The 23,548-nt window shown below is 34.6% G+C and overlaps 2 protein-coding genes across 2 annotated transcripts in view; both read left to right on the plus strand.

Moving 5' to 3' along the window:
* Positions 1-23,548, plus strand: part of LOC136040971 (uncharacterized) — a 52,391-nt gene continuing 28,843 nt past the window's right edge. The window contains exon 1 of the mRNA XM_065725442.1: positions 1-114. The gene's annotated coding sequence lies outside the window, so the exon portion shown is untranslated. The remainder of the gene's footprint in view (positions 115-23,548) is intronic.
* Positions 13,326-13,970, plus strand: LOC136040736 (MOB kinase activator-like 1). The gene has a single exon (XM_065725041.1). It carries the CDS (start codon positions 13,326-13,328, stop codon positions 13,968-13,970), a length of 645 nt encoding a protein of 214 aa, XP_065581113.1.

Consider the following 23,548-nt stretch of genomic DNA (forward strand, 5'->3'; position numbering starts at 1 on the left):
AAGTTCATCGACTTTTATTAGAAGAAAAAGAAGAAAACGATTGACAGGAATTAGCCTAATAGATTTGCTTAGTTGAAGCAAAGAGATTATCAGAATTCGTAGTCATTTTGAAAGGTGAGGCTACTAAATTATAATTGATTGAATACTCTTTTGAAGCTCAGACTCTAAAGTAATAGTAGTGGTTGATTTTTTCACGGTGGGGTCTAATAATGGAACCAGGTAGAGATTTGGCAAATAGGCTAGGTTATATTTTTCTCCATTATTCTGCTTGGTAGAAAATGAAAATATTGTTTCAGTTTGGTACTTCTCTTCACCAAAGGAAAAAACGGTAAAATTTGTTTAGTGACTTTGGCTCTCTTGGAAAGGGGTTAGGTTAGGAAAATGAAATTTTCAGGGATGTGTGTAAAGGCTAAAGTATGTGCCGGGAAGGTATTTTGAAGTACCTACCTTCACTCCCTCTCCCTCTGGAGGGTCCTGACCTTTGATGACCTTCAAGAACATGTGTGTTATAAAAGTGAAACCTTGCAAAATAGATCTTCTGTTCAACTTAAGTACAACAAAATTGTTTTCAACTTTACAACTTTGCTTTATTCCAATTTATAAGGTTTTAAAGATATGCAAATACATTTCCTAAATTTTGAAATAAACATTAATGTGGCTCAGAATTGTACTCAAATAGCAAGAATTGCATTTTGAGAACTTAAGGCAAAGAAAAGCACTGGTAACCAAAGATTAAGGTAAAATAATGTTCTGTCAAAATTTTAATAGCTATAGACCTGTCATGTAGTCAAATTTCAGGGCCCTGTAGGGGGAGAAGGAGTGGAGGTGGATACTTTAAAATACCTTGCCAAGATATAATTTAGCCTTTAGACCTATCCCTGAAAGTTTCATTTTCCTAACCTTACCCCTTTCCAGGATAGCCAAAAGTCACTAAACTAGAATTTTACTGGAAAAAACTATGCTATAGTTTTAGAGGAGGCTCATCACCACCTTATCAGGGGCATATTTGCTATGGGAAAAGGAGGGCAACTGCCCTTCTCAGACCTTGTTCTGTTCCTCCCAAACCAAAGTTTAGCCCCAGCTGAAATTCAGTTTCTTCTAAAAATCTTGTCAAAACTGAAATAATCTTGCATAATTTAAGTATCAACAGCAGTTTTCTTTAGTATTTGTTTACCTTTATAGTACTGTAAAATGCATTTATAGTACTTTTATTATTATTTATTTAGCCTATTTATTTATTAATATATCAAATGGTAAGCAATAATGCTTGTCACTATAAACACAAAACAAAAAATAAGCTAATTAGCAACACTTATAAATATTAGAAGAAGAATGAAAAATAAAGGAATTCATACCCAAAACTCATAACCAAAATATCAACTTATAACTAATAACTAAATGTCAAACATCATATGACTTCAATAGGCAGACTATCCCAATGTGAAAGAGCCCTACTAGAAAATGAGCATTGCCTTAGGCTATTTTCTTATTTGATTTTGAAGGGTACAGTTTGTAATGTTGTTGGTAGGCTGTGTGATAATGACTGTGTTTGAAAAATGAATCAAAATCTAGGTTGTCTATACCTTTAATAATATAAAACACATTGATAAGGTCACCATAATGCTGTCTGAAATATAATGACAGAATACCAAGCCTAGAAAGTGTCTCTTTGTAGAGAAGATGTTGAAGGTAAGGAAACATCCTTGACTCACTCCTTTGTACCTTTTCTATGCAAAGCTCATCCATTACATTTAGAGGAAAACAGACAGAAGTAGGTGAACAAGAGACTTGTAAAACAAAAGGAAATTTTGACAATTGAATTTTCTGAAACTTCTCTTCAAAGACAATAGATGGTAGTTTGCATTTCTCACAATTGCTGAAACATGCTTATCAAATTTTAGTTGGGTATTGAAATAGATACCAAGGTCTTGCACCATTTCTTCAGAAGGGACATTTGTACCAGACAAAAGATACATGTAGTTGGGAGGTATCCTACAACTAAAATGTAAAACAACACACTTGGACAGATTTATAAACATAGAATTGGATTACACATAGAATTAAACATTGAGTCAGGGAGTCAAGGTCCTCTAATATAAGTTGTACATCTGTTAGATCTTTTATAGGTAAGCAGACTTGCATGTCATCAGCAAAAAAACTTTAAAAATGCATGATGAATAGGAGGAGGAAAGTCATTAACAAAGAAACAGAATAAAACAGGTTCTGAGCAATTGCCCTAGGGTACCCTACTTATTACTTCAATTGGAGGAGATATCATGTCCCTGACAGCTGCCTGTTGATTATACTCCTTTAGATAATAAGCTATGAATGAAACTGTTCTTGGTCTAGGGTTGTACATAGCACATTTACAAAGAAGTAAGGGTATTGATATACCTTATTGAAAGCCTTTGAAAAGTTAATATTAACACAATCAAATAGTATACCTAGGTCTACAAAGCCCTGAAAGTGAACAATTACCTCAAGAAATTGGGTATTATAAGATCATTGTTTTTTTAAATCATGTTGAGCAGGACTCCAAAGACTATTGTCAGCAAAGTACTTCTGAGTTGCTCTACAATCAATTTTTCCATCACTTGAGAAAAAATAAATTTGATTAAAATTGGCAGATAATTTGTAAAATCTGATATGGAACCCTGTTTATGAAGGAATTTTACTAATGCTTTCACCCAGCCAGAGGGACATGACCCACAAGCAAGAGATAAATTAAATATGAAAGTAGCCTAAGTGGCTCTACAATTTCTGCAGCTACTTTTTGGATCATATCGTTTGCAAATCTATTTACATCTGGTGATTTTGATGTGTCTAATTTATCAAGAATCTCAAACACTTCAATTACTTAGAAATCTGAAACATTAAAGGGTAAAGTAGTTTCAGGCAATGTTGTTGGTATTTCAAAACATGAGGATATTGGTTTTGGCTTAAGGAAAACAGAAGCAAAGGTCTCATTAAAAATGTGGGCCTTTTTAAAATCATTATCCATTGTTAATTGTGTAGTTGGATGTGTGAATGTTGATACAGAGGGTGCCAGGTTTGGTTTATTTCTATTTATATACTTCCAAAGCATTTTTGTTGATGTAATACTAGATTGAATAATATGCATCTCAAGTTCTTTACAATCGGCTCTAAGAAGCTTAGTAACCCTATTTCTTGCTCTTGTGTACACAGACCATTTATCATTATTTTGATGTTGGCTTTGGGAGTTCATTTTTGGTGTTACATGATTCAATATAAGACTGCCAAAGATAGCTTTTTTCACAAATTGCTTTGAGTATTTGATGTGTAGGCATAGGCTTTCTTCTGTGGTCAGAACAGTACTGTATGAACAGTAATATGTATTACATGTTATCAAATGGCACATTTTTTGGTTTTTACTGTCATTTTTAATTGATATGTGAAAATTGGCTCTAACTCACCCCCCCCCCCGCCCTCTGTAGGATTTTGACAAAATTATGCCACTGCACCATATCATGCTGGACAGGCAACTTAAAGTAATAGTCCTAGCTTAGGGCAAGGGTGCCCACTGAAAATTAGTAGGGGGGCAGGCACCAGAGTAGTAGTAAGCATGGTTAGGGGGATGGGAAAGGATAGCCTAATTTTTCTTAGGAATAAAGATATAAATGCACAATTGAGGCTATAGAGAAGGAAACATGTTAAGAAAATTATTCTTAGACTACTTCATAATAGGTCCTCTACAAAATAATGCAGTTAACACATTTTTGGTGTCTCTTCCACTATAATATACCCCAATTACCCCCCTCCCCACTGCTCCCAGTGTGGAAATATATAGCCCAAATTAGCGTATATATTTTGTATGTGTTGTTTTTCCATTTCTTGATTTTATCAGTATTAATTCAATTTATGTGCATTAAATTAAAACTAGAGTGACACATGAGAAATATGTAATTTGGGCTCTATGTTTTCACTTAGGGTGGGAGGTTGAATTACAGGAGAATTGCCCTCAAAATGTGTCAGCTACAAAATAAAGAAATAAGAAGGGAAAAAATTATTCTCTTAATATGTTCCCTTCTCAATACCCACAAATGTGCATTAATACTAAATAAGTTTCTTTTTAAATATATTTAGAAAAATTCTCAAATAAAAGCAGGCTAACAGAGTAGGCTACAGTAGCCTTGCTAATTTTACATGCAAAACGAAAAAAAAACTTGGCAAAATTTTAAATGGCAAGGATTCCTGGCAAAGGGACCAACTCGTTGAATTTATGGAACTTATCTGGTTATAGCAGCAATACTCAAGAAATGAAGTTAGGTTAATCCTAATGAAAAATACCAAAAGATAATGAAAATTAGAAACACTTTAGAAACCAATTAGGGTTATATATTTGCCCATTAAGGGAGGGGGTAAAGCATTGTTGATCTGCATGCATAATGTGTTAGTTGTAATTATTTTGCATATTATGAAGTTAGAATTGTTTTCTAACTTCATGCTGTCAAATACTTTATCTCCCCTGCCCCTTATGTACAAATATATAGCCAAATAAGTCTGATATATTATGTTACCCACCATCTGTTTTCCACTGAGTGTAAGCTAATTGTTTCTTAATATAGACAGATGAAACTGATTTGTTCTCAAGTTTTGCACAGCTTAATTCTTGAGTGTTGTTGCTATAACAAATAAGTAACAAATTTACTATATATTCAATCATTCTGCATCATTAATCTTAATTTATTGTGTGCAAAACATAGATTGAAATAAAATCAGATTCAAGCCAATATTATGGAAAGATTTTTGTGTCACAAGATTAATACAGTAAAAGACTTATCTCTATGCAACATCCTAAGCCTTAAAATAAGCTACAGAACGAGTTGAGATAGGAACTTAAAAACATCTTCAAGGGGTATTTTAGGTTCTGATGTTATACCTAGAAGCTTCATTTACCTGTCCTAGATCAACAGCTTTCTAAGATCTCAAATACCCCTAAAGTAAGGTTTTGCAAAAATCTTCACATTTCTAATGGCCTATACTAAAAATTCACCCTCCCTATATAGATACTATGTTTTTATTTTAAAATAACTATATAAAATATAACTTTTCAAAATAGTACAATGCTCCTCTTGAACTGAGATGCCTTATTTCTTCAGAAATTAAAAAAAAAAGAAAACGAAATTTAAGCTTACATTCCAGCTTTCAAATTGACTTATCCCTCAAAAAGCAAGCAATCTTTTTGAAAACGCCAGTCTTAGATTTGTTAAAGAAATCAGTCACTTTCAAAAATATCAGCTTAGTTTTTGTAAAGGCTGCTGAATAAACACAAACCTCATTGAATCTTATGACTTGGTGGCTTTCCAGTGGATGTTATATTGTTCAATGAAGTAAAGCCTTTGATAAAATACAGTATCAACTTCTTCTCCTGAAACTGAAGGCATACGGAGTGAAAGATGATACAGTTGCCTTTCTTACTGGAATAACTCAGAGGGCAGTAATTTATGATGCCACTGATAAAATGTATTTGGACAAAATTCCTGTTATTAGGAGAGTTCCACAGGGCACAATCCTGGGGCTCATGTTATTCAGCATGTATATTAATGTCTGTACAATTCACCTGAAAAACCTATTAACACTATATGCTTGTGCTAAGTGGGATTTGCAGTTCAATGCATGAAAATGCAAAGTCCTGCATCTTAAACATGATGACCCTAGACAACCTTACCATATTGGAGATGGCCTACTTGAGGCTGTAAGTGAGAAGAAAGACCTGGGGGCTATTGTCAAGGACGAATTCAAGTTCCACAGCCACACAAAAGCTCAGGTTGCTAAAGCAAAATGAGCCCTAGGGCTCATAAAATGAACATTTACCACCAGGAAGCTATTTATGGTCAAGAAGCTGTACAAAGCTACAGTACATTCACATCTGGAAATTGGAATGACCCTGGCATCTCTTGTGTATAAAATGGATGTTAAAGCACTTGAGACTGTCCAAAGACAAGCAGCCAAGCTCATACCAGCTTTGCAAGACAAGCCATATAAGGAGTGCCTTGTGTCTCTCAAACTCCACACCCTAGTTATCAAAGGAAGATAGGAGACACAATTACTGCTCAAAAACAACCTTGCCAGTCAAGTTTTCTGCTCATCCCTTGCAATGACAAGTATGACAAGAGGTCACTCAAAGAAGCTGCAAGTCCCCTGTTGCCATCAACATGAGGGCCAGTACTTCTTGTGTGTATGTGCTGTCCCTCTCTGGAACAGCCTCTCTAAAGCCACCATCCAGTTCAAAGTCATAGGTACATTCAAGAAAGAAGCTATTCATGACTGGGCCAATGCAAAGTGCAGCCTAACCTGGGATATTAAACCTTTGTCATATCTCATCACCAACAAGGTGTTCTACAAGAAGCTCATCACCACCTTATCTTGCTGAACATTTAATTCAAAGTAGTTAAATCAGAGAACCCTCAGTAGAGATTTCAAGCTTCCGTCTACAATAATGTGGAATTTTTTTTACAATTTTTGTTTTCAGAAGAAAGATCACAGATGCACATTTATTTTCCATTTTTTCCATAGGTGATTGTATCAAGCCAAATGTCCTTGGAAGTTAGGAAAGAGCTCATTTGAACATAAACTAAAAGCTCTAGGTCTTTTTTAAGAGACCAGAAAAATCTAGATTGCTGATTTGCCTGCAACTCTGCTGAACATTTTCAGTCCTGTGTTAAGATAGATCATCTGAATTACCATTAATGCATATCTTCCTTCCTTAGTTCTGCCCTAAGATAATAGACAACCATGGAGAAGTGAAAATAAACATTTTTAATATAACTCTAGAAAGATTATGCGTGCTTTAGCTCTGACAGACACTATCTGACTCGGCTTTACCCTAATTAGGCTTTCAAGTCTTTGGTCAATTTGACCAAGTTTATTACTTGTGCCACAGGAAAGTATTGTTTTCTGCCATTCTGTGACACCAAACTACAATTTCCTCCCAAAATAGACCTAAATGCTAATGACTAAAAATTTTGATATAGGAGTCAGTTTAAAAATTTAAAAAAAAAGCATGTTTTATACTTTCCAGGTTATAAAGAATACTTCCGCTATACTTCCCCCAGCCCCCTCGTAATGTGCAAATATATAGCCCAAATTATATATTTCCCCGATATTCTCCCAATGCGGCTCTCTTAATTCAACCTGTGTTCCTGTAAATTGAGTCACTGTGACGAAACAAGAACCGGAAAATAAGTGACAGGTGACAGAATGCATTTGACTTATATAATTTGGGCTTTGTTTTTGTACATTAGGGGGGAGGGGTAAGTACAGCGGGTCCGCATGAAAAACGGGATTAGCTACAATTATTCTGAATATCATGAAGCAAGAATTGTTTTCTAACTTCGCGCTCTCCCAAGATTGGCGTGGTTGCTATAACTAATAAGAACCCAGTCATTAGACAGACTACATCAATTGTATTGTTGAAAGTATTGAAAGTATTGTTTTCTGCCATTCTGTGACACCAAACTACAATTTCCTCCCAAAGTAGACCTAGATGCCAATGACTAAAAATTTTGATATAGCAGTCAGTTTAAACATTTAAAAAAGAGCATGTTTTATACTTTCCAGGTTATAGAGAAAGTATAGTTTATACTTTAGGTTATATTGTTGATTCACTTTTCCATGAAATTTTGTTTAATGATGTATAAGTGCACATCAGCTATTACGATGGAGGGGTGGTTGGCCATTGTGTAGCCAGGGGCTACACAATGACCAAATTTCTATGAGCCTTTAGATAAATGTAGAAATGTGTAGGGAGGGAGTAGGAATTAATCTCTAATCTCCTTTCATCTAGACTAAGCCTGAATAATTGTACTGTAGGGTAACATCTCCCTTGCTGTTGCACAAAAATGTTGCTGACATTTATTTTAAAGCTTTGTTTAAGCAAACTGATTTGCTTCCTATTTCATAAAATAATATGCTGGGATTTGTAAGTGTGGATCAGCTACTATGGTGGTTAAGTATTACATTGAGGTAAATACTTCAAAGAGGGCATTTTAATGCCAAATATCCCAAGTCTAATTAAGCCCCCTGATAAATATTGAATGAGTGTTGAGATGGGATGGAAACTGATATATAATCCCTCTTGATTCCCACAAATATTTTTTATCCACCCCTTTATTATTTGTGTCTGTGTGTGGGGGGGGGGGTAATGGTGTCCCTTCCATTGCAAAAATATTTATCTATATTGCTTAAAATATTAAATTCACATGCCTACCAGCACAGAGATAGAAAAGGCCAGGCAAGCCATCATAAGCCTTGCTAGGAAATTTCTTGGGGTAGAGGAGGGATGCTAGTAGGAATTTATTTTCAGCAATTTTGATTGGTAAGGTTTGTCTTTTTCCATTTATGCAGACTAAAATATAACATATATGCAAATATGTTTTTAAACATCTGAAAACTGTATTGTAATGATTGTAATGGCTTGGTCAGTGTAGAAAATCAGAATTCACATCTATATGAACGACAGAACCCTTCTTTGTACACACAAATTCTGTAGTAAAAATGTCAAATGATCTTGACAAAACTACTGACCATTACAAATTTTGACAATACAATCAAATTTTGTCCAAGATTTGATTGCAATGCAATATTTTAATCTTAAGCAGAAAACTGAAAAATTAGGACAACCAATTAATTTATAATGGCTGATATATACGCTTAAACAGCAAGAAACTGGTGAGCTTAAAAATCATACCTTGGTTAGGCCTGGGAATGATTTTAAAAATAATCAGTTTTTTTTTTGTTTTTTTTTTAACAAGTTTTTCTATTGAGAGTTAGGATCAAGTTTAAAACTTGCAACAAACAGAAACTGTACTTTATATGAAGGGTGATTTCCCCTTCTCAATTCCTTGTTTGCTACTCTAAATTCTGATTTTTGTCCAAATTCTGAGGAACATTTACTGAAACAGAAGGACACTTGAATTGTAAAAAAGACTTTGTGCACCTAAAATTCTGTACTAAGGATGTTATTAAGAACTTATTTGACAAAACTACTGACCATTACAAATTCTTTAAATATAATTAAATTTTTGTCCAAAATTTGGTTGCAATGCAATATTTTAATTCTTAAGCAGAAAAACTGAAAGATTGGGGTGCTACCAATCAGTTTACAGTAACTGATATATACAATTTAACTGTGAAAAACTTGTGGGTTTAAAAATCGGGTACCCATATCGTACCTTTGTTAAGTTTTTATACTGAAAGTAAGGATCAGGTTTGCAAAAACAGAAATCGTTCTTTATATGAGGGGTGATTATCCCATCTTAACTCCACGTTCGTTTCTCTAAATTTAGATTTTTATTAATTTTTTGGTCCAAACTTTGAAGAACATTTTCTGAGACACAAGAACCATTGAATTGCAAAAAGACCCTTTTAAACATTAAAACTGTAGCTTAACAAGCAAGGAGCTGGTGAGGGAACATTCCCCCTTATATGCAGAATATTTCAGTTTGTTTTTGTTTTGTTTTTTCAATTACAAAATTGCTTCTTACTTTCAGCAAAAAAAACTTTTCTAATTTAATTATGCTCCATGAAATGTTATAGTTTTATAGACATGATACTTTTCGTAGCACAGAAAACACAGTCAATATTTCAAGGCTCTCTGTCTGATTTTGATGGGCAGTAGAGTATTGGTTGATAGTCAACCAAGGTTTGACCATCAACCGTGCTTCTGTTGTGTTTTCTATTCTGCTTCTCTTCCTTTGGTTTCTTATATTTACTTCAAAGCCCCCATTTCTGGGGGTTTATGACCCCTCCCCCTTGTGGATACCCATTGCATAACGGCTTCTTAGTATCCTGAAAATTAGATGAGTTATATAAATGAAACTCTCAAGAAGGAATCCAGTGTATAAAATATACCCTGGGAAGGTGCTCTCAACCTACTAAATCTATCTGATCCTTATTTATAGCGCTCAAAAAATTGTATATGACACAAGTGTTCTGCCACGCATCCTCCAAGAAAACCATGCACTTATATTTAGCCTTATCACAAAATGAAACCTCTTGAATGATTTTTTTTAAGTTCTGAAGTATATGAACATTGATATGAGCATGGATTCAGAAAATGAAGCCATTGATATAGATCACAGACTACAAGCAGTTCATTTATTTGCAAGAGAAATCACTAATCCTCTACTGTCTTAAATTTTTCTTGTGTCAGTTATAGTACAAATCACCTCTATTCAATATAGCTTACCTCTCAGATTGTATGCCCTAGCATACAGATCAGCAAGGAATGTTTTGTTGCAAAATAGATATTTATGTATAACATCAGCTCAAGTTGCCCACCAATGACTTTATAAGGTAACATTGAAACCTGGTGTGAATCTAAATGAGGCTAAGATATTGGAGTCTTTAGAATTTTTGAGAATGCAGAAGAATGATGATACATAATTTACCTTGGGAGCTATTGCAAAAAGACTAAAGAAGCTGTGAGAAGTAGTTTCTGTTCCTGGGGCCTCGTTTATTGCGATCTTAACACATCTAGAAGGTTATCTCTTTGTAGACCCTCCTTCCTTTGATACTAGGATTAGAAATTCAGACCAAATTGATGAAGAGAGTCTACCAAATCCTGAAGAACTATCTAGAATTCTTGGCTTTTAAGTGAAGGAGTAGTTGGAAGACAGGTTCAATCAAATAATGGATCCTCAATTTTAATGATAAAAAAGTATCTCTTATGTTCTGATACTGATTCAGAACCCCGACCTATTATGCAACCAAAGTTGAAGGTTAGAAGAAGGAGACTAAGAGCAAAGGAGTTATATCTTGCTTCAGAGATAGTTCTACTGAGCCAGATAGTGTCATAACAGCTTCCAGTGCTTCTGAATCAGAGATAACAGGGTCACCTCCCCACTCTCCTTCTATTCTTATTTAAATATCCACAAAAATATTTTACTTTAATTTTAAGTTTTTTGTCTTTATGAATCTGATAAGTACATGGAATGATTTTCGAGTTTCATTCACCTACCTCAACTACTTTCCAAAATACCAAAAACCCCTAAACTAAATATATATATATATATATATATATATATATATATATATATATATATATATATATATATATATATACATATATATATATATATATATATATATATATATATATATATATATATATATATATATATATATATACATATATATATATATATATATATATATATATATATATATATATATATATATTGTTTATTTATTTATTATTTATTTTCTTTATTTCTCTCAAAAAATGAGGAGTAGGCTGCAATATAAATTTAAAGAAAATACAAATGATAACGCTTACAATAAAAAAAAATATCAAATATTGATCAAACTTTAAAAAGAAAAAAAGATACAAAAACACTTGCTAAATAATTTAGGATGTAAATCATCAAGAGCCAGAACTGATGCTAAAAAACAGAAATAAGTTGTAGCCTAAAAGGATAATTTTCGCCTTGTCTTCAAATGTTTTATACTTTTTCTTTATACAGACTACATGATCCTTCACTTTAAGCTTTAAAACAATCTCAGTGTTACTAAAAGAAAGGGGAAAACCAAGTAAAGATTTACAAAATTTAAAATAAGAAATATATATATATATATATATATATATATATATATATATATATATATATATATATATATATACATACATATATATTATGTTACCATTAACGTCCAAAATTGGTGAATGTCCAAAACAACTATTTTTCTACTTGGATTTAGTTGGGGATGCTAGTGAACTTTTTCAATTAATGCAAGGTTTGAAGATGACAGGTTAGGTTGGCTTATGTTACTTTAACTTTTACCATCATGGACTGCATACGACTGAAAAAGCTGACTCTCAAAGCTAATTGAATCCAAGCAGAGAAAAAGGAATTTCATACATTCAACAGTGAATGTCGACATTAACCAGATTTCAGACATTCACGGTAATATATATATATATATATATATATATATATATATATATATATATATATATATATATATATATATATATATATATATATATAATTCATAAGATCAAGTTATTAACCTTTTCATATCTGTGTGTCAGGAAGGGGGTAAATATACCATGAAAGTTTTGGTAGGATTGTCCTGAGTTGTTGCTTAGATGTAAACCCCTCTTTCCTCTCTAAGGTTGTTGATCTAATATAAAATTCAGTAATATTGACTAATCTAAAGACCTTGGGTTGCTAACTAACAAACAACGCCATTTTAAGGGAATCTTTATGTGTCTTCTCTTTGTGGATGACTAGTAGAAAACCATTCATTTAAATCTTAAGGAAAATGCAAGGGGAAACTGCATTTTTAGGCCCAAAAATACTCCATTTTGTTTCCAGCTTCTGACCCCTTCTTTTGACTTTTTTAAAAGTGATTTCTGGCTGTCTTATACTTGCTGATGGCTTGCAGTGTTAGTTTTAAATTTAAACACAATTCCTGAGGGAACTGCAGTTTTTTGGTCTTGGGATACTCCAATTTGGGATCTCCTTATGACACCCCCACCTCTCAGCCTTGTATTTTGCTTGAAGAAAAATCCAATTTAAAATGATCTGCAGGAGTCTCTCTTTACGCTCATCAAACAAACCACAGTTTATTACAGGTTCAGGCATCATGTAGGGAAATCCACATCTTTAGGCCTAAAAATGGTGTATTTGTGTTAAATTCAACCCTCTCCTTTAAACCCTCTGCTGTTAACCATCAAACAGACTAAATGCAAAACAATGCTATCTCAAACTTTGTCTGTCTTTTGTTTATAAATGGTAATCAAAACATAGTTTATTATGAATTAAAGCATCATTTAAGGAAGAACTACATTTTTGTGAGTGATCTTTATTCACTCTTGTTGAAGAGCTAACTTAAATTGGCTGTCTTAATATAATTCCTCAAACTTTTGAAGTCTTGTTGAAGCAATAATTTTTGATAGCGTTTATTTTTCTTTTTGAAAAACATATTTTTAGATTGTGTTTTGGTTTTCTTATGTATTTTATGTTCTGTGGAATCGTTCCATGTACTTACCAGGTTAACTCCAGATTATTCCCAGAGGGTTTGAATTGGAGAAAACACTTCCAATCTTATTTATATATTTGTTTCTGAAAAACAGCTTGAATGAGGCCTATAAAGGAGATATATCAATCAATCCATTGAAGCCATCAGTAAATGTGATCCCTTCCCTGATTTGGATTAAATGAAAAAAATCATCGTTGATTATTAGGAGGGTCGTCATTGTATAAGAGAGTCAAGAGTTAACTGGAAGAGTGCCTGGAACGCATCCACGATTTACATCTTCTTCTTCATCTTTGAAAATAACTTTTCATTCTTTCAGAATGAGTTTCCTTTTTGGGAGTAAAAATGTCAAGACATTTAAACCCAAAAAGAACATCCCAGAAGGAACCCATCAGTATGACCTGATGAAGCAGGCTGCTGCAACTCTTGGCTCTGGCAATCTACGATTGGCTGTTGCCCTTCCAGATGGTGAAGATCTGAATGAATGGATTGCTGTAAATACAGTCGATTTCTTCAATCAGATCAATATGCTCTATGGAACTATAACTGAGTATTGCACAGAAGAAAGTTGCACAGTTATGTCTGCAGGGCCTAAGTACGAATACCATTGGGCTGACGGACAAACAGTGAAAAAACCTATCAAGTGCTCTGCCCCAAAATATATAGACTACTTAATGACCTGGGTACAAGATCAGTTAGATGACGAAACTCTCTTTCCCTCTAAAATTGGAGTTCCTTTTCCAAAGAATTTTTTGTCAATTGCGAAAACGATACTGAAAAGATTATTCCGAGTTTACGCTCATATTTATCACCAGCATTTTAGTCGAATTGTAGATCTTGGAGAGGAGGCACATTTGAATACTTCTTTTAAGCATTTCATATTTTTTGTTGATGAATTCAGCCTTATAGATAGGAGGGAGTTACAACCCTTGCAAGAACTCATTGATAATTTTGTTAACAACTAGGAAAATACTCTAATTTTAGTGTGTAATATTGTGGTAGTAAATATCACATGATTATTTTGGTTATTTGTTGAAGGATAAATTTTCCTTGTACTTAGCATTTTTTATGTTGTTCTGCTGCTGTTCTGCTTTAACTTTTTGCTGGTACTTTATTTTATTTTATTTTTCAGAAAAGTTTTAACAGGCTATCTCTTTCAGAACAAAGAGAAAAACAAAGAGGGTGTAGGTTTGTTTTTTCTTTAAATAAAAAGGTAGCGTTCACTCATTTATTTTCACCCTTTTGACGCTCACTATGGTTTAGCAGAGGAGGGTCAAGGGTATTATGCTCTTTTTGATTGAGTTTACTGCTAACAACTCCCTGTAGCACCAAGCTGCCTGAGCTACGCACGCTCCTCCATCCTCATTTAATGTCTCTAATGAAAAAATAAATTTTGGTTTTGATGCTTTTAAGTTTGTCATTCAACACCTAATTCAATTGAAGAGGAATCTAATATGGGAGGGACAATAAAATACAGTGCTGAATTTTTGTTTTATGCTAATAGTGTGGTTTTCGTTTCAAACTAGTCTTTATGTAGGTGAAGTTGTCATTGCAAGTAAACAAGCAATATATGCAGGTTCAATAACTTTTTTTTCAATCGTATGGAGCCCCCCCCCCCCTCACCATAATTTTCATGCCCAAAATGATGAATGAATTTTGCCATGAGCTTTGACCAAAATAAGTCGTTTCCATTTCAGGCTGTCTGGCATTGATTGGAAGTGAATACATAACGCTGAAAAAAAAATGTTTTGTTAGTGTGTTCTCACTATACAGTAAATACATAATGCTTGAAAAAAAGAAATATATCGTGAGTATGTACTCACAGTAGAGTATGTACAGAGAGTGAAAATGTTGACATAGCCTGTGAGTACAGGCTATCTCACGTTGAAAGAAAGTAAATATATAGTGCTTGAAAAAAATTAATATATTGTGAGTATGATGGCGGAAATGGTAGGATTGAAAGAGAATGAATATTTAAAGGTTCTTCTTAATCAAAATGTAACAATTTAAATAACAACACTTGCTTGGCATTGTATTGAACTCAATTATTTGTCATGCAACTCAAGAGTTAAGCCTCTATCTAATTCTTGAACAAACATGCACGGTGTCCCCTTGGGCATGGAAAGGATTTCAAATAGCACCATCTGTGGAATATTACATATTTGGAGTCTGAGATGTAGGTTTGGTTCAAAGCCCGGATATTTTATAATTCTGCAATAAAAATTTAGAAGTGTTTAAAAGCCAAAGAGAAAATAAATTAGAAATAAATTAGCCTTCTATAAATTTTAGAAAGATTTTCATTTTTAAAATTTGCTGCTGCTTCTCCCCCCCCCCCCCCTGACAAGTCACATTGTCGTTGTTGGCATACTTAAACACAGTTTCGACTATTAGGGGAGAGTGGAGTTAGAATAGCTTCTCAATCGCTGTGGAGTGGGAACAGAATTAGGAAGTTTTCGTTCCCTCTCAATGATTGTTTCTGTTAAGCTTAGTGACTAAGCTAAATATAAGATAGAGTAGGGGGGGGGCAATTTTCTGCAAAATTGGGGGAATATTTGTACAGTGCTTGACAAAAGATATTCGTTTTTTTATTTGTTCAATAATACTGATGTAGTTTCTTAAATCCAGAAGAGAAAAGCTTGAAATTTTGTCAGTGACTTGTCTGTGTGTATAGATAGATGTATCCAGCCAAATATTTTGGGGACTCAAGGGGATTTCCAAGGGATATAAAAAATTAATGATTTTTATGCCCAGTATCCAAATATGTGCATAATCTTTACTTTTGTTGTAGAATTTCAAAGGAGGAAGGGGGTATATATTCATTTCTCCCTCCATGTATGAAGGAAGGAAAGATGTTGATTTTCTCCCTGTATACACTTGTCTTTAAAGAGAATTGTCCACACAAACTCTTCTCTCAAAAGTTATAACCTTTTAGTAAGTAAAAGTAATTGCAATGAATGGGTAGGTCTGCTTGTTTGTTGATTTCTGTGTTTTTTTTTTTTTTTTTTTTTTTTTTTTTTTTTTTTTTTTTTTTTTTTTTTTTTTTTTTTTTTTTTTTTTTTTTTTTTGCTTAGGGATCTTATTATCCTACAATTTAATCATTGTGACGTATCCAATGTGCTGCATATCTTGTTTACATCTTTTTTTAAAACACTGCAATGAATTTGTAGCTCTGGCGTTTTCATTCGATTGGATACCTTATTAGTGTTCCTTATAGTCATTGTGGTGTATCCAATGGGCTGCATATCCTTTTAACATCCTTTGCTGAAGGATTGCAATGAATCAGTAGCTCTGCTGATTCCATTTGGTTAAAGATCTTATCATGGTTGTGTTTAGTCATTGTGATGTATCCAATGTGCTGTACTTCCTTTTGACATCCTTTGCTAAAGCATCGCAGTGAATCAGTAACTCGGCTGATTTCATTTGGTTAAAGATCTTCTTTTTCTGTTTAGTCATTGTGATGTATCCAATGTGCTGCATATCCTTTTAACATCCTTTGCTGAAGCATTGCAATGAATCAGTATCTCTGCTGATTTCATTTGGCTACAAGATCTTATTATGGTTCTGTTTAGCCTTTGCGATGTATCCAATGTGCTGCGTGTCCTTTCAACATCCTCTGCTGAAGCTTTGCAATGAATCAGTAGCTCTGCTGATTTTGTTTGGTTGGGGATCTCATTAAGGTCCTGTTTAGTCATTGTGATGTATCTAATGTGCTACATATCTTGTTAACATTCTTTGCTGAAGCATTGCAATGAATCTCTAGCTCTGACGATTTCGTTCAGTTGGAGATCCTATTATTGTTCTTTTTAGTCATTGTTATGTATCCAATGTGCTGCATATCCTTTTAACATCCTTTGCTGAAGGATTACAGTGAATCAGTATCTCTGCTGATTTCATTTGGTTACGAGATCTTATTATGGTTCTAGTTAATCATTGTGATGTATCCAATGTGTTGCATATCTTGTTAACATCCTTTGCTGAAGCATTGCAATGAATCAGTAGCTTTACTGATTTCATTTGGTTATAAGATCTTTTTATGTTTCTGTTTATCCACTGTGATGTATCTAATGTGCTGCATATCCTTTTAACATCCTCTGATGAAACATTGCAATGAATCAGTAGCTCTACTGATTTCATTTGGTTATAAGATCTTTTTATGTTTCTGTTTATCCACTGTGATGTATCTAATGTGCTGCATATCCTTTTAACATCCTCTGATGAAACATTGCAATGAATCAGTAGCTCTGCTAATTTCATTTGGTTGGAGATCTTATTATTGCGCTGTTTAATCCAGTGTGCTGCATATTTTGTCTTTAAGGGTTCAGCATTATCTTCAACCACTTTTGTTGTATGTACTTTTATTCAGTTTTACCATAATACACAATAATACATAGAATGACTTTATTTGCCCTTATTTTGATTGCCTTTGTTTATTATAATGACAATTTTAGTTCTGCCCTTTTGTTTTCAGTATATTTAGAATTTTTTGCTGGTGATGCGATTTTGCTTAAATTCCATGATTTTGGTATGTTGTGTATTTAGAACGTGACGTATTTTATGCATACCTCGATAATAAATATATTAAATTTTAGATCGACTTTTTAAGTTTAATGTGAAGCTTTTGCAGTGTGGCTTTTACTAAACAAATGGAAGCGTTTTTATGGCACTTGGTATTAACCAAGTGACATATAGCAGTCGCAAATTCTGTCGGTCTGTTGGTCTGTCGGTCCTGATTTTGCTACTTTAGGCATTCCAGGTAAGCTAGGACGACGAAATTTGGCAGGCGTATCAGGGACCGGACAAGATTAAATTAGAAATAGTCGTTTTCCCGATTTGACCATCTTGGGGGGGGGAGTGGGGGCCCCGTTAGTTTGGAAAAAATAGAAAAATTGAAGTATTTTTAAATTACGAACGGTTGATCAGATCTTAATGAAATTTGATGTTTGGAAGGATATCGTGTCTCAGAGCTGTTATTTTAAATCCCGACCGGATCTGGTGACATTGGGGGGGTGGGGGGTGGGAGGGGAAACCTAAATCTTGGAAAACACTAAGAGTGGAGGGATCGGGATGGAACTTGGTGGGAAAATAAGGACAAGTCCTAGATAAATGATTGACATAATCGGAACGGATCCGCTCTCTTTGGGGTAGTTGGGGGGGGGGGGGGTTAATTCTGAAAAATTAGAAAAAATGAGGTACTTACGAACGGGTGATCAGATCTCAATGAAATTTGATATTTAGAAGGATATCGTGTCTCAGAGGTCTTATTTTAAATCCCGACCGGATCTGATGACATTGGGGGGGAGGGGGAATCCTAAAATCTTGGAAAACACTTGGAATGGAGGGATTGGGATGAAACTGGGTGGTAAAAATAAGCACAAGTCCTAGATGCATGATTAACATAACCAGAACGGATCCGCTCTCTTTGGGTTAGTTGGGAGAGGGGGTAATTCTGAAAAATTAGAAAAAATGAGGTATATTTAACTTACGAACGGATGATCGGATCTCAATGAAATTTGATATTTAGAAGGATATCGTGTCTCAAAGCTCGTATTTTAAATCCCGACCGGATCTGGTGGCAATGGGGGGAGTTCGGGGTGGGGGAACCTAAAATCATGGAAAATGCTTAGATTGGAGGGATCGGGACGAAACTTGGTGGGAAAATAAACAGAAGTATTAGATACGTGATTTACATAATTGAAACGAATCCGCTCTATTGGAGGGGGGGGGGGGGGGGTTAACTCTCAAAAATTAGAAAAAATGACGTATTTTTAACTTACGAAGGAGTGATCGGATCTTCATGAAACTTCATATTTAGAAGGACCTCGTAACTCAGATCTCTTATTTTAAATCTCAACCGGATCCAGCGTCATTGGGGGGGGGCAGTTGGGGGGGACTGAAAATCTTAGAAAATACTTAAAGCGGAGAGATCAGGATGAAACTGAATGGGAAGAATAAAAACCTGTCTAGGATACGTGACTGACATAACCGGACCGGGTCTGCTCTCTTTGGTGGAGTTGGGGGGGGGGTAATTTTGAAAATTGAGGTATTTGTAACTTACGAAAGGGTGACCAGATCCTAATGAAAATTGATATTTAGAAGGATTTTGTGCTTTAAAGCTCTAATTTTAAATTGCAACCAGATCCTGTGACATTGGGGGGAGTTGCAGGGGGAAACCGGAATTCTTGGAAAACGTGAAAATTGGGGTATTTTCATCTTACGATTAGGTGATCGGATCTTAATGAAATTTGATATTTTAGAAGGAATTCATGTCTCAGAGCTCTTATTTCAAATTCCGACCAGATCTTTTGACATTGGGGGAGTTGGAGGGGGAAATCTTGGAAAACACTCGGAGTGGAGGAATCGGGATGAAGCTTGGTGGATAGAATGAGCAAATGTCCTTAATACGTGATTGACGTAACCGTACCGGATTTGGCAAGTTTGGCTTCTTCTGGACGTGCTAGGACGATAAAAATTGGTAGGCGTGTCAGGGAGCTGCACAAATTGACTTGATAAAGTCGTTCCCAGATTTGACCATCTGGGGGGCTAAAGGGAGAGGAAAATTAGAAAAAATGAGGTTTTTGTAACTTACAAGTGGGTGATCGGATCTGAATGAATTTTGACATTTAGAAGGGCATCGTGACTCAGAATTCTTATTTTAAATCCTGACCGGCATTAAGCCTCTGATTTTCCTTTTAAATTAATCGATTGATTCTTAGAACTGTGTTAGAGCTCATACCATATGAGCTCTTGACTTTTAGCTCTTCTTGCCTCGTCACAAGTGCCATATGAGCTCTTAGCTCTTGTTTTCTATAATCTTTACAATTTAATTGCCTCATTTTACCACAGGCTGTCCATTACAATGATTTTTTTTTCCGAGTATATTAACATTATATTCTAAGCCCTACCTGTATATGAAGAGGAAGAGGAAGATGAATTATAGCGACAGCTTGTATAATAAATAAGCAAATAGTAGAAAAAATCGAAAAACATGATTGCAAAAACAGAAGAGAATTATATGATTAACGTAGTAAACCTTGGGAACAATCAAAAACATCTTGAGATTCATGGAAACATGAGCTCAAAAGGACCTATCCTTGGAAGCCGCCAGGGTAAATGTACCCAAGTCTTGATATGCACTTTCTTTTAATGAAATGTTACCGTTACTTTTATTTGTATTTTCTGTTTTTAATGTTAGTTTATATCAGATATGAAAGCTTTAATTATTTACTACTTTATTCTTCTTATATTTTCCAAAATATTTCAATTTTCGTATATGGATAAATGAACAAATGAAAAGAGATGTAAATTAGGAGGAGAAAGTAATTTAAGGAAAAATGTTAAATGCCAGAAATATAGAAAGTACGGATTAAATAGTTTAAATGGATCTTTCAATGGAGGTATAGAGCTGGAAAACTCCATGTGTTACTGTCTCTGTAAGTCTTATGTGGGTGAACATGTAGGTAAGTTGGTGAACAACATGTTTTTCCTAAAATTCCTTTGAGGAAGGGGAGTATATGTAAATTTCACAAATGTATGAAGATTTGACATAATGCAAATTATATAGTCTATGATGTTGGCTATTTCAAGGTATACTGATATCTTAATGGCTGAAGGAGTTTTGTCCAGTTTCAAGATTTATGTCAAAACTCTGGCTGTATCAAACAGTTCGTGGTAACGAACTGTAGTAAGGAGCGACCCGGCTCAATACTAACCAAAACTTTAAAAAATGGAATTTTGATACCAATAGCTACATCAAAAGAATCGCATTTTAATGCTGGTTTTAAATATATAAGTTTCATCAAGTTTAGTCTTACCCATCAAAAGTTACGAGCCTGAGAAAATTTGCGTTGTTTTAGAAAATAGGGGGAAACACCCCCTAAAAGTCATAGAATCTTAACGAAAATCACACCATCAGATTCAGCGTATCAGAGAACCCTACTGTAGAAGTTTCGAGCTCCTATCTACAAAAATGTGGAATTTTGCATTTTTTGCCAGAAGGCAGATCACGGATGCGTGTTTATTTTTTTGTTTTTGTTTTTTCCCAGGGGTGATCGTATCGACCCAGTTGTCCTAGAATGTTGCAAGAGGGCTCATTATAACGGAAATGAAAAGTTCTAGTGCCCTTTTTAAGTGACCAAAAAAATTGGAGGGCACCTAGGCCCCCTCCCACGCTAATTATTTTCCCAAAGTTAACGGATCAAAATTCTGAGATAGCCATTTTATTCAGCGTAGTCGAAAAACCTTATAACTATGTCTTTGGGGACGACTTACTCCCCCACAGTTCCCGTGGGAGGGGCAACAAGTTACAAACTTTGACCTGTGCTTACATATAGTAATGGTTATTGGGAAGTATATAGGCGTTTTCAGGAGGATTTTTTTGGTCGGGGGAGGGGTTGAGAAGAGGGGGATATGCGGGGGGAACTTTCCATCGAGAATTTGTCATGGGAGAAGAAAATTTCTATGAAGGGAGAGCAGGATTTACTAGCATTATTTAAAAAAAAACACATTATAAAAATAAATGTGAAAAAGCTTTTTCAGCTGGAAGTAAGGAACAGCAATAAAACTTAAAACAAACAGAAATTATTACCCATATGAGGGGCTCACCTCCTTCTAATACCTCGCTCTTTACGCTAAAGTATTTTTAGTAATTTCAACTATTTATTCTACGGCTTTTGTGATTCAGGGGTCATTCTTAATGAATTGGGATAAAATTTAAGCTTTAGTGTAAAGAGCGAGGTACTGACGATGGGGCGAATCCCCTCATATATGTAATAAAAACATGAGAATACAAAAGTTCTTTACGTAAGCTAATTTATAAGTTACGTAAATCTTTTACCAATAAAAAGATTCGTAAAAACTTAAAAGTTCTAGTTGCCTTTTTAATTAACCAAAAAATCGGAGGGCAACTAGGCTTCGTCCCCCGCTCTTTTTTTCTCAAAATCATTCGATCAAAATTATGAGAAAACCATTTAGCCAAAAAAAAAAAATGCAAATTTCGTTTTGATTATTCCTCTGCGGAGAGCCAAAATCAAAACATGCATTGATTCAAAAACGTTCAGAAATTAAATATAAAAAAAAAACAAGTTTTTTTTAACTGAAAGTAAGGAGCGACATTAAAACTTAAAACGCACAGAAATTACTTCGTATATGAAAGAGGCTGCGTCCTCATCAACGCCCCGCTCTTTACGCTAAAGTTTTTTACGGTTTTAAAAAGAAGAATTGAGAGAAAGAGTCAAACTTTAGCGTAAAGAACGGGGCGCTGATGAGGAAGCAGCCTCTTTCATATACGAAGTAATTTCTGTGCGTTTTAAGTTTTAATGTCGCTCCTTGCTTTCAGTTAAAAAAACTTGTTTTTTTTATTTATTTGCAAAAAGAGGTGCGGTTCTATCAGTAATAATAATTAATTTATTATTTTCTTTGAATTTGTTATATATTTCGGTATTACTTTTCTATTATAATAATTATTTTTAATCATTATAACTTGTTAGCCTATAATTATTTATTTGATTAATAAACGACACAACATTCGCACGGGATTCTGATTAATGGATAATTCTTCTGGGCTTGGCTTATTTTGGCAGGTGCTTTCGGACCGAAAAACCCCTCGCTAGCTCATTTATCACTATGGATTGGCTCCTCGTAGTAGCATAATATTTGTAGGCATGAATATATAATGAGTTGGAGGTAATCGCCTTGAGATTGTCTGTGTAGGATTTTGACTCTTGTTGATAGAAGAGCATCGACAAGTGCTGAAAGCCATGCTGTGACCAAGACGGGCCCGGGGTTGCACAAAGCCTCCATTCATTCCGGAGGTCCTGGTACTTCTTGCTGTCCGATTCTAAGCCGGCCTAAGCGCTTTGGTGTAGATTTGAGAAGATTTGTTGCTCCTCGTCCTGCACAGGTATCTGGGACCATTGCTTTTCTGAGCCAAAAATTATTTCAATGTTTTAAAGAATATGAAAATTGGAACTTGGAATGTAACGACGTTAAAAAGTTACTATCGTATGGACATTTTGACTGACCCATCCCGGCGATTCGACTGAACATATTAGGAGTTTCAGAAACTCATATTCTAGGGGCAGGAAGGGTGGGGTACATAGACAGAAAGTAGGGCTCATGATGAATAAAGATTCTGCTAAGTCTTTTTTAGGCTGGAAAGGAAATAATGATATAACAGTGATCGCTCATTCCAAGAGCAACACTTTGGTTTTTCGTGTTTTTTTCCTAGCACCCCGATTTCAGCTTATTCCTAGAAAATGGTAAAGGTCTAACCTCAGCGGTTTTTATGGAAAGTGTGGACCTTAGGCCAGATTGATGAATATGACTTCGTATTTTGGAAAGCCTCGTACAATTCTTGCCTGGGGCTAAAAATCTTGTTTCCACTCATTTCTGTTCGTGATTTCATCTGAGTTTATCATTCGGTATTTGCACTTGGGATTATGGTACATAAACGGTATTAGATGTGCCTCTTAAACTTTAAAAGTTCTCTCATTGCTAAAGAAATTAGAGTTTATCCTTTGCTCCTTTCTAAGTGATGACGTTAGAA

Source organism: Artemia franciscana, chromosome 21 (assembly GCF_032884065.1).
Source record: "Artemia franciscana chromosome 21, ASM3288406v1, whole genome shotgun sequence".
NCBI classification, from domain to species: Eukaryota; Metazoa; Arthropoda; class Branchiopoda; order Anostraca; family Artemiidae; genus Artemia; species Artemia franciscana.

What these genes read in the sequence shown, in the direction of transcription:
- LOC136040736 (XM_065725041.1), top strand. Translation starts at nt 13,326, where the DNA reads ATGAGTTTCCTTTTTGGGAGTAAAAATGTCAAGACATTTAAACCCAAA.